This window comes from Balaenoptera acutorostrata, chromosome 3, assembly GCF_949987535.1.
Source record: "Balaenoptera acutorostrata chromosome 3, mBalAcu1.1, whole genome shotgun sequence".
Classification (NCBI taxonomy): Eukaryota; Metazoa; Chordata; class Mammalia; order Artiodactyla; family Balaenopteridae; genus Balaenoptera; species Balaenoptera acutorostrata.
In genome coordinates this window covers 103,252,772-103,265,432 of record NC_080066.1, presented here as the reverse complement: position 1 = coordinate 103,265,432, position 12,661 = coordinate 103,252,772, and the positions used below count along the sequence as shown (strand labels likewise).

The following is a 12,661-nucleotide window of genomic DNA, read 5'->3' as shown; positions in this document are numbered from 1 at the left end:
GTGTGTGTGTGTGTGTGTGTGTGTGTGTTTATAAGGTATTGAATCTGAGGGGCAGCAAGCAAGGAGGAAACGCCTTCCTAGTGGGGCTCTGATGACTTAGCTATCCCATGCTGCCTGTCTTCCCGAGACTAGGCAAACGGTGTAACCTGCTTTTTGAAGTGATTACAGATTACTTTTTGAAGTGATCTGGGGAAATGACAGCCTGCCCCAAGACTGTAGGACACCCTAGTACTTCCCTAGCCCCCTTTCAAGTTTCCTTTATTTGTTTAAGGGCACAGAAATGGCAAGATGGGTCTATGTGGGTAAGGTACAAGTTCCACAGTAGGAACTGGAATACTAAGCTAAGAAATCTGACCAGCCTCGCTTTGAAGATTTAGACTTTCTCCTCTCCACAGTACTTTTATCCTAGATTCTTCCATACTGGAAGTTTCCCTAAACACTTGTAGATGGATTTGCAAACAGGCTACATCATTTATTAGATAAGACCATGACATACTGGAAGAAAGATAAGAGTGAATGCTTTAATGCAATGTCTTTCAAACTGTAGTCATGACCAATTAGTGGGCTGTAAAATCATTTAGTGGATTGTCACCAGCATTAAAAAGCATGAAATAAATGAGTATAGAATAGAAAATATTAGAGTGCATTATCCATAGTAAGGATAAACTTTGTTTCTGGAATATATGTATACTAGGTTGCAATGTAAATTGTATTTCTTACTATGATCAAAATAAATTTTTTTTTTTTTGGCCAGAAAGAAAGTTTGAAAGCCACTACTTTAATTGATTCTTTCATTAGCATTAAACAAATACAACATATCCAGTGTTATCTTGGCAGTGACCAAATATATAACCTCATCAATACCAGAAACCACTGTTTATGTCATCCCAATCTGCATTGCAAGTACTTTTAGGAGACGCTCTGACATAATCCAAATGCAGTGAGCACTGCGGAGAGAGGCAGGCACCTGAGCCCTGAATGAGCAAATCAAACAGTTCTTTTAAAGAGTTAACCAAGTATTTTTTTAAATATAAAAAGCTATCTTTTCTGTTTTCCTACAAGAAGCAATTATTTCCTCTCTCACTTATGATGTGAGTCTTCATGAGAAATAAGGCCTATCTCTTTCTCCACCCCCAGGAGAGATGAAAAAAGGAAGGTGAAAACATAACTTTTTAGTTCAAAACTGGACGTCTGAGAAGACATCCCATAAAAATAGAAACATTTTTTTTAGTATGTCTGTAAAGCTTACCTCTGGGAAATAAGCAAACATGAACCATGACTACCTTCCTGATGCCTGACACCATGGTTGTCAAGAAAGGATTTTCCATGTACAATCAAGAAGTCAAGCTGGTCATATTTTGACCAAGTTGAGGCATAGGAAAACATGGTTTTGGGAGGCTTTTGAAACAGAATATGTATCAGATACGCCCTATTAGTGTCACAGAGAAATCACACAACGCAGATATCTTCCCAGGAGTCATTCCTTAGAAAACTATAGAATCAGGTACGAGAGATGGAAACTACTTTTGATGTTGGCTAAAAGCAACAGAGAGAAAGGCATGTTCACAAATGCCAGAGTCAGAAGAAGAAATGACATTCATGAAATCTACAGTGTTCCTGGTTCAAGCCCCCCAAATCTGCTCCCTGGGAACCCATCACTTACGTGCATTTCAGGAGCACAGCGGCCCAGCAGATCTATAAGAGCCGAATAAAATGACATAATTGCATTGCCCATGTGCACAATCTCTTCTTCATCTTCATGGTCCTCCGTGCTGCTGAGAGAGAACCAACACAAGGAGGTGTAGGAAGCCTGGCAGGTGGGGCCATGTTTTAGACACGATATGGAAACACTTTCTCTGCTCACCCTGGGCAACACGCATCCTTTCCATTGGGCTCCTTCTCTCCCTCTAGTTGTCAATGAGGTGGTTTAACTCACCAAGCTCGAGGGACCCAAATATTTGTTGATGACATTCCTAGGGTCCCATGAACTTTACTGACATGAACGGATCATGCAGACCACACATACTCGTGGAGCTGCACTGTGACCCCCAAAGCTCCCACCAACCATTCCTTCCCTTTTCCTTCCTTAATAGACATGGAAAGCACATTGGACAAGAAGTCAGAAGGGTCAAGTCCGGGTCCTGGCCCTGCTGCTAACAAGCTATTTGACTCTGGGCCTCAGTATTTCTCATTTTACATGAGAAATTTAGGACAGTTTATGTTTGGGGTTCTATCTAACTCTACCAGATCATCTACCAGAACTAATGACCTCCCGCCTCAAAAAAAAAAGGAGTCACTGGCTGCAAAGTTACCTCTGCTGAGTTATATCCCATCTCTAGGTTCTGGGGTCTAATCTAGAGGCTGCAATAAAAGGGAAATGTTCACAAGACATAATGAAAGGAAGGTCACGAGGCAATCTGATAATGTACTAACTATGTCTTTAACCATTAAATACCAAGATTTTTAGTGCTGTGATTTTTCACATTCTGCAGCTTTCTTTTTACCTAAGGAATCAAATCAAACACTTTGAGAAGAGGGAGTGGAGGGTACTCGCTCTTTCTTAAAAGTGAGGTATGAGATGGGACACCAAGGTTCAACATACTGAAGGGAACGGGCTGGGATTAGACAGTGACTGGAACCCTGTTGGTCCAGGCCCCTTAGCCTGGATACAGCTTCCTCCCATCGGGATGCCACAGGGAGGCGCAGTGAGGGCTGAAAGAGCTTGCTGACTCCTCCATTTGCCAATTGGCCTGAGTGGAGTAGGAGAAATGGAGAGGGGTGAAGATGATACTGATCACTAGGCTTACTGGGAGTCAAGATAACAACAAGCTTGACAAAGTGATCTAAAATGCCTGAGCCACAACTGCAAAGAGCCTGTGCTTTCTCTACCAGGGGGAGGTTATGGACGTTTGCTCTATCATGCGTGTACTGAGAATATTTCAGAGCTCACCAACCATATGGGGGTGAGGAGGCAATTCATTCACTTACACTTCTCTCTTGTACCCCTGCGAGGGGAGGTCGAGGGCTGGGTTCTCGGAGATCTTAATGGCGCCTTGCATGGCCGCCAATAGACCATTTCCTCCTTCACCCCGCAGGGCCGGGCCGAAGCACTCGGGGCGTCTGATGAGCAGCTTGACCACGACGCTAGCGTTTTCTTCCACACTTTCACCTAAGGGAAAGAAGCATTATTACCGTCTCATTGGAGAGAACAACCCCGGAATTGATTTCTTTTTGGCCACGCCAGGTGACTTGTGGGATCTTGGTTCCCAGACCAGGGATTGAACCCATGTCCTCAGCAGTGACAGTGCAGAGTCCTAACCACTGGACCGCAAGGGAATTCCCCCAGATTTGATTTCTAATTGACGAGGCTGGGAGAACAGTATTTGATGGATCTTGTCACATACTCTTAAGATTAGGAGGTAATACTGATGCAGAGAAAGGGGAGCTTCGATAAATTACGTCAGACTCTATTTATTTGAAGTATTACAATTAACTGATATAGAACAGTCTTACTTTTCAGTTCAGGATTTTGTGCTATTCACATTATTTCACTATATTTAGGTCCTCAGAGGGCAAGAAATACACTACTGAGTCTGCCATGGATTACTGATTAATTCACAAGTGACTTTACCTCTTTATTAACTCCCTGAGGGGTGCTTAATAGGTATTTCCTTCCTTCCTTGAAAGGAGGTAAGATGGTAACTCAAGCAGGAGTGCCTCAATTAACATCTGGAGAAGTGACATGCTAGCTCCTGAGCTGTCTTCTCTCAGAGTCTAATACATACCCCAGAACAACCAGGTGGGGATGTACCTCAGGGCATTTCTGAAATCATTTATCCAGGTGAGAATCTACTTGGTAAAGTTTTCTTGGTTATTCTTAGACTAGCTCTGTGGGGAGCTAAAGGTTGGACAATTGTATTTTGCTGGTATTTTTCTTTGGAAGAACCGTAGACAACTAAGACAGGGTATCATTTCCCAAAGAAGTAATTAAGCAGTGAACTATCACATGTAGAGAGGGATAGCCAATGCTTCTCAGAGCCAATATTTATAATCAAAAGTAGTTTTACAGCTTGTTCAAACAATTTCATGAAACACACTTTCTGTCTCAGTGTCTCAGGCGACAACTTAATTTGTGTCTAAGAATTTATCCCTGGGCTAATAAGCCTCAAAGACAAGACTTTTTGATGTTGTATATTGGATGAAGCCTAAAGGAAAACTTTTTAATAAAATCATTAGATATTATTAGAGGATTGAGCTCTATAATAGATAGCATATTGATATGCTGTTGTAATATTATTTATTCTTGTATTAAAAATTTCCTCCAATCTTAGCAGGTTAAGGCAGTAACTATTATTTCACAGTTTCTGTAGTCAGGAATTCGGGAGTCACTAAGTGAGGTGGTCCTGGCTTGGGATCTCCCATGAGGTTGCAGTAAGAATGTCAGCCAGCGCTGCAGTCTTCTGAAGGCTTGACTGGACGTGGAGTATCAGCTTCCACACTCACTCACATGGCTGTTGGCAGGAGGCCTCAGTTCCTCACCATGCGACCTCTCCATAGGGCTCCTTGAGTGTTCTCATGACATGCCAGCTGGCTTCCCACAGAGCAAAGGATCCAAGAGAGAGGGTAAGGCAGAAGCTGCAGTACCTTTTTTTTTTCTTTTTTAAATTGAATCATGAAATTTTTGAGTATGTGGAGTATATGTATTTATTTATTTATTTATTTATGGCTGTGTTGGGTCTTCGTTTCTGTGTGAGGGCTTTCTCTAGTTGCGGCAAGCAGGGGCCACTCTTCATCGCGGTGCGCGGGCCTCTCACTATCGTGGCCTCTCCTGTTGCGGAGCACAGGCTCCAGACGCGCAGGCTCAGTAGTTGTGGCTCACGGGCCCAGTTGCTCCGCAGCATGTGGGATCTTCCCAGATCAGGGCTCGAACCCGTGTCCCCTGCATTAGCAGGCAGATTCTCAACCACTGCGCCACAGGGAAGCCCAAGCTGCAGTACCTTTTACAACTTTGTCACATACTGTCACCTGCCATATCCTATTCATGAGAAGTGATTCACTGAGTCCAGCTCACACTCAAAGGGAGAAGAAGCAGCCTCCGTCTTTTGGAAGAAGGAGCATGGAAGAATTTATAGATATATTTTAAAACTATCACAGGAGTTTAAGTTCTGTTTGATGAAAAATTTTATGAATCAACTTAGAGAAAAGCATTCGAATGGGAACCCTTAAAATCTGGCTTCTCTTCCAGATTTTTAGCAAATCCCTGCGTGAGTATGTACCCTGCACAGTCTCACTGGGTCTCATTTGCCCTGTTGAGATGCTTGTGCCTCTTCTAGCTTTAGAGTGAGTCTATTAGTTTAAACCTACATGCAGAGATTTCTTCCACCATGCCCACGGCATCAGAAGGGCTGAGCTTGCTGTTCAAATATTTGAAACTAACTTGTGCCCACACAAACTCACAAGTGAACACACTGCTGTGTCTCACAGCCCTGCAGAGTCTATCCGTAGTCCTGGTCAAGAGCTTGGCCTGCTGACATCCTCTTTTATCACTTGACCTTCTACACCACAGGTAAAATTCAGGATTGTAAAGTATGTACCTCTGTAAGTTTTAGAACTGTGTAACTAGATTCAGAATATTTCATTAAACTGAATTTATACAGCCCATCAGCATGCATTCACTATTTTATAGCTCAATCCTTCAAGAAGAGACTGAAATTTTTATAAAGCAGCTTTTCTTCAGGTTTCATCTAATATAACACCAAAAAAGAATTTGCTTTTAATTAAACCAGAATCCATGTGAAGAAAATTCTCAGGAGATGCTAAAAAAAGGTAAAATAATCACAATAATGGTATGGTGGAATGAATCAGGGAAGGAAAGGAACCCAAGGAGAAGGCTGAGTGATACTGTACAGTTTATAGAAGAGCTCAGATAAAGAGGTGATGCTAAGACTTAAGGACATGTTTTCCTATGAGGTGAACCTAGCATTTATACATGATAGCGTTTAATCACAGAGGGATACTTAAAGAAAAGCACCATTATAATCAGCATATTTGAAAGCAAATATTCTTAGTTACAGACATAACTCACAGTTGGCTACTTTCAAATGTTGTTCGCCCCCCAAACTTATCAGGTAGCACACTCTTAGTTGTCATTTTCTATTACAAGAATAATGAAGCTAAAACTTTGAAATTGTAAGTGTCAAAAAATGGAGAAAAAACCCAACCCTGTTAGTCAAGCTTATTTAAACACTGTGCTCTGATTCTTTCAGTTCTCAGAATGGAAACACTTGTGGGTCAGCCCTTTACCAGCACACTGAAATTAACTTAGCTCTTGCCAAAGCGATCAGCATCATGGAATTTGACAGAATGTGGACCACAATGTCCAAAAGAATTTGAAAAATTAGGCTATGATTTCTATATTGAGTTTGCTATTGAAATTCATTTGCCAAATTAGCCTTATTTTATCTGAATCTCAGGTCTTCAATTCTAAGCTAATTAGGTTGGAGCTACAATGGACCCAGGAAGCCATCGCTTGATCACTGAATTGTGGTCATCTGTGGGGGATGCAGAGGGCACCCTGCGATAGGAAGGAACTGAAATGCAACCATTGATGCTAATTGGAGAGGGGACCAAGGAAAAGAATTTCTCAAGGCTTCACAAGGTAGAGAGGATGGCCTGATTAGAAGAGAGAGAACATTCTCTTCCTAATTACCTGTAGCTCAGGAAGTCGGACTGCCAACCAAATCCACAGTGGGGAAGCCGAATACTGACTTGAGGGCATTTTTCAAGGGAGAGAGAGATCTAAGGTAAGCTAGTTTTGCCCAGGGGCTTACAGCAATGTTTTTGCTGGAGTTCCACATGAATAATAAGCTTAATAGCAGTGTGTATGTTCACAGAGCCTTTCTTCAAAGGCTCTCAACACTGCCTTCGCATTATGATCTTCTTTTCAATGTTCCTAAGAAGTTGGATGGAAATGGAATGATTCTCCTCATTTTAACCAGAAGCAGTCATTCTCACCACAGGGATGATTAGTAACGATGAAATGATATTACCTTCCGCCCATCGCTTTTCTTACTCTCTCTATTCTAAACACAATCCCTGTTTTAAGTTCCTTTGCCTGGAACTTTGCCTTCCTCATTCCTTTGACATAAAACCTTGATCTAGGTAACTCCACTTCATCCTTCAGGACCAGCTTAGACTTGGAAGCCCCAGAGGATCTAGTCCTCTCAAATACCCTATCCTCTTCCTTAAAGCATTGCACACAAGTATAATTAATGCATTGTTTGTATCTGTTTCTACTTTTCTCACTAGACTGTATATTTAATAAGAACAGGGCTCATGTCTGAATGATCTAACCCTGTATGCTCAAGCCTCTTGTTAACCTCACGTAGAGGCTTGAAATGATCAGATGGAACGCTGAGGGTGACTCTCCATCACTGCATCATCAGGCCAATTATCAGCCTTTGTTTGCAGGGACCAAGGCTGTCCGTTTCCTAGGATTATAAATTTGAGAACGTCTTAGACATTTTAATCCTAACCATCCCCGGTCATCAGTACCAATCACACTGAAGAATGGTTATTACATCTTTTTCTAACTCTAAAAACATGAATGTACGAACCAGCTGATTCTTTTAAGCATTCATTCCTACTATGCCCTTCAAAGCTAACATGCTACTTTGTACTCTTGATCCTAAAAGACTTTTCCCTCCATTGTTATTGAGACATAAATGACACATCCTAAAAGTTTTATGGCTCCCAGCTCAACACCCCCCCAGTATGCTCTCCCCCAGCTACTCTGTTAAACTATGTCCATTTCTTCCTTCAAGATGTTATTTAACATTTGCCTTCTTCCCCAGGCATTCCTATATTCACTTCACCAGATTCCAATAAGCACCATCATTTCTGGCCTGCCAACAGTCACATGTCTCACTATGTAGGTAGGTGTAGTTGAGTTTTTAGTATGTATGTATGTTGCTGATCGTTTTACTTGGGTTTTCTCTGTTTGCTGCTTTGATTTGTAAGTGACTTCAGGGCAGAACTTCTAGAGCATGTCTCCTGTCACTTTTCATAACCCCTCTTCACATGTCACATGATGGATGCCCAGCTTATGACCGCTGATGATCAAGCTGCCTAGGGAAACAGATTCAGCAAAGCTAGGACATACTGTGTTCCTCACAGATAAGCTTGTAGCCTGAGGAAGATATCACTAAAATACTCCAAGGACTCTAAGGAGGCACAGAATTCCTCTTCCTTTCTTTTTGCGGATTTGTAAGGAATCTTTTCCTACTTGGTACTACATTAGGAAGGGATTAATCAGACACCCAGACACATCTGTGTGTACACTGGCTATAAAGTTTGCAACTCCTGGGTTAACAGAAACTTGTCAGCTTCAGTACTCCTAGCGTTAAACACAACCCAAGGCTTCCCAGCAAGCTAATAAAAATAATGTGGAGAAAATGATACGCTTTAAGAAGTGCTTTTGAAGACAAATCTTCTTTAAGAAGATTTAACACCAACTTTAATAGAAACTAGTAAAATAATGTTAGAAAGAATTTTCTAATTCTATTATTTTGATATAGCAAGAGCTTTTTTTTTATTTTTTACTTTTTTTTAACATCTTTATTGGAGTAAAACTGCTTTACAATGTTGTGTTAGTTTCTGCTGTACAACAAAATGAATCAACTATATGTATACATATATCCCCATATCCCCTCCCTCTTAGCAAGAGCTTTTGATTTGCCTTTAACAAAAATTTTTTTTAAACATTAGCACCAAACAGAAATTAAATAATTCCACAATTATTGATCAGCTCAAAGGAGGAAATGCTATTTCTCCTTGTTCATTAGGAAGAAAGTGTTATCAAGGCAATACTACATAATGGTTTGAGTACAGTTTGGTCTCTGGAGTCAAACTGCTCTGGTTCAAATCTTAGGAAAAGCCTTACTAGCTGTGTGACTCCAGGAAAGGTACTTAATCTCTCTCAGCATAGGGGTGTTTATCCATAAAATGATGAAGATAACTGTATCTAACTCATTGGATTGTTGCATCAAATGAATAAGTTAATACATATAAAAGTGCTTTGAACCATGCCCGGCACATGAAAATGCTAAGTGCTGGCTGTTATTACCACCGCCACCATCCTCACCACGCACTACCACCTACCACAGTCACCCCTATAACCCACTATGACCGTCTGCCACCCAGCCATCATATACCACCACCACTACCGTCACCCACTATGACCACCCCTACCATCACTCACCACTACCCACGAAACATCATCACCACACTTACCATCACTAACCAGCACTCACCTTGATCACCTCACAAAACCCACGATGGCTACCACTCAACCATCATATCCCATCATCACTGTCATCACCAATCACTACCCACTATTACTACCCTCACTATGACTCATCCATCATCACCACCTACCACCAACCCACCCCCACCATCACCATCACCCACCATAACCACCCCCGTTATCTATCATGATCACCCATAACACCTTCATCTTTCACTGCTGAGCAGAGGCCACAAAAGTGGCCGGGAAGTCCTTTTTAATCACCTCTTAGATATAAAGACTTTGAAATAAAGATGTAAAGACAAAGAGCTTTGAGATCCCAAGGAATCCGTTTATGAGAGTCTTCCCATTTCAAATGCCCTAATACTCTTGTAAGGATCACAATAACAATGCCAACTAACACAACTGCAGGCTTACTACATTTCTGGCAGTGTGCTAATCTGAGTTTTCCATGGATTACTTCATTTAAGCCTCACAACAACTCTGTGAGATATATGCAGTTATTATCTCTGTTTTATATACAAAAAACCCCCGAGGCTAGGAAAGTTTTAGTAACTTGCGTAAATTTACAGAGCTAGTGATGGAGCCATATCTGAACCCAAGATACTCCATCCTCCAGCCCAAACTCTTCCACGTCATTCTGCTGTGACTGAGCCACTCTATCTCCTCTAGGTGCTCAACAAGATTCTAATTTTTTCTTTTTCCATACTGGCCATCCCTCTCTCTTTCATGCTCTCCTCTGTGACAGTCCACTCCTACCATTTCAACTGCGGGTGACCTGCAAGTCTACTCGGTCCCAATCTGTTGCCTGATTGATCTCTATCCTATTACCCCAATTAGGGGCATCTCCATTTGGGGTTCGCAAATCATTACCTGAATCACACAAGCTCATTACCCTCCATCTCAAACCATTTTCTCCTTTTGACCATCCTTATTTCTTTTCTCCCTACCCTTAAATCTCTAAGCTTCAGGACTTCCCTGGTGGCGCAGTGGTTAAGAATCCACCTGCCAATGCAGGGGACAAGGGACACGAGTTCAATCCCTGGTCCAGGAAGATCCCACATGCCATGGAGCAACTAAGCTCGTGCGCCACAACTACTGAGCCTGTGTTCTAGAGCCCGTGAGCCACAACTACTGAGCCTGTGTGCCACAACTACTGAAGCCCCTGCACTCCAGAGCCCATGCTCCGCAGCAAGAGAAGCCACTGTAATGAGAAGCCCGTGCACCGCAAGGAGGAGTAGACCCCACTCGCCGCAACTAGAGAAAGCCCGTGCACAGCAATGAAGACCCAACACAGCAAAAAAAAGAAAAAAAAAAAAATCTCCAAGCTTCAAAGTGACTTCTGTTCCTTTTCTCTCAACATACCCGGGGCCCAGCCACCAGAGTCATCGCCACCAGCAAGTCCTATAAATTCTGTCTCTGTAATTTCTTTCCAGCTGATCTCCTCCATCCCATTCCCATCACCACCATTATAATTCAGAAACTCATTATCCTAACCTGGGCACAGAAGTTCCCAGTGATTGCCACCAATCTCTCTTCTGATAAAAATTTTCCCAGTTCTCTGCACACTGAATCAAGACAAAACTCTTCAGCTTAGCATTTAGATTCTCCCTAGTATAGCTGCCTACCTATCTTTTAAACCTCATCTCTTACCACTGTCAACCATGTATCTATCCTCTAGATCAGCCAATCACTGTGTTTCCTGAGCATGTGTGCTTTAGCTCTCAGGCCACTGTTCAAGCTTCTCCCTACCTGGATCACCTCTCCTGCATCTCTGCATCTGGAAATCTGACCCTTCAAAGCTCATCTCTAATATCACCTCCCCCAGGAGGCTTTTTCTGATCTCAACAGGATGTGAGCTTCCCCTCGTGAAATCCTCTATCACTCTGTCCCTACCTTACTCCACACCTTATTATAGTGACCTCTATCCATGCCTGTTCCACTTACTAGACTGTTAATTCTTTCAATGCAAAAGCCAACATCCTTTGCCAAGACCAAATGTGGCCTTTATATAATAGAGACACAATAAACATTAAAGTGCACATATCTTCCTACTGATGGTCTAATAGATTTGCCAGAACGTATTGCATTATGAAATCGTACTGTAGAGAATATATTAAAAAGACATAAAACAAACTGAAAGCAAAGAGGGTGGGCCAAATGTTTTTGGTTTAGACTTTAGTTGAATATGGTCGTACCTAATAAGCATAAGGAAGTTTTGGAATTTGGCCATCCAGGTAAGACCACAGCCAGTGGACTCCTCTACCTTCATAACCCATGTGGATAGTCCCACTAATTGACTCATAAAGCACTTGATCTTAACTCTGAAGGTGGCCAACATGAATAAATGGGTCCTGCCTGTATCTGGTTTGTGTCATACAGTCTATTTACATAATTTGGTGACATTTATGAATCCTTAAAATCTATTTAACAAAAAATTTCCCTTTTTTACCACAGTAACTCTGCATTAATTCTGGACATGCAATCATCTGGATTAGAAGTAAGACAGACTATTAGAGGATGCTCTGAAACTGGCCTCAGAGGAAGAAAATGGAGCTTAGCAATGCTGACGATGAACAGACAGGAGGGACAGTGAAGAACACGCAGAGAGAAGCAGAAGGCCCAAGTTCCTAAAAACTTGGCTGGATGAGTCCCAGGGGAACAAAAGATAGACATCTCAAGGTCTGTCACCAAGTCAGGAAAGGGGAAAAACCGGGACAATGGAAACCATTCAAATATTAAGAATAGAGTGCATTATGGTGCAGGAAAATAAGCAGGGGGAGTTGTGGAGGGGAAGGAAGACAAGAAGAGCACGTGGGAATATAATGATCACGTCACGCCAATATATTTTTAGGTGAATTCTCATAGTTAGAACAATCGGCATGATTGTTTATTAGGTGCAATCCCTCTTTGTGATCACTTAACCAGCCCAGCTGTATTTGTTAGCCTGAAACTCCGAACTGGGAAAAGGGAGAACTATTATAACTATAATGTAAATATAAGTGAATTAGTATTTTAGCAGAATCTAGGGAGACAAGGTACAGTTTTAAGAAAGTAGTTTACTTATTTTACACAATATTCAGCACATTAAACTAGTGAAAATACAGAATTTGTATCAACTTGGAATTCACTATAAATGAGAGGTGACTTGTATCAATATTAAGAAGAATAATATTTAGGGTTTCTATAGTAATTTTTTTCTCCTGTGAGTTTAGTTACCTTTAACAGTGATCAGTTATTCCTGACTTTTATTTATTCATCCATACATCCATACATCCATCCTTCCTTCTTTCCTTCCATCCATCCATCCATCAATCCATCCATCCATCCATCCTTCCCCCCATCCATCTATCCATC

General features: G+C 41.7%; 1 protein-coding gene across 1 annotated transcript in view; it reads right to left on the bottom strand.

Moving 5' to 3' along the window:
* RYR3 (ryanodine receptor 3) overlaps positions 1 to 12,661 on the bottom strand; it is a 572,028-nt gene that overhangs the window by 130,558 nt on the left and 428,809 nt on the right. Inside the window, exons 44-45 of the mRNA XM_057542134.1 lie at positions 2,989 to 3,169; positions 1,664 to 1,775 (exon numbers count right to left, since the gene is read on the bottom strand). Coding sequence (XP_057398117.1) covers positions 1,664 to 1,775; positions 2,989 to 3,169 — 293 coding nt within the window. The remainder of the gene's footprint in view (positions 1 to 1,663; positions 1,776 to 2,988; positions 3,170 to 12,661) is intronic.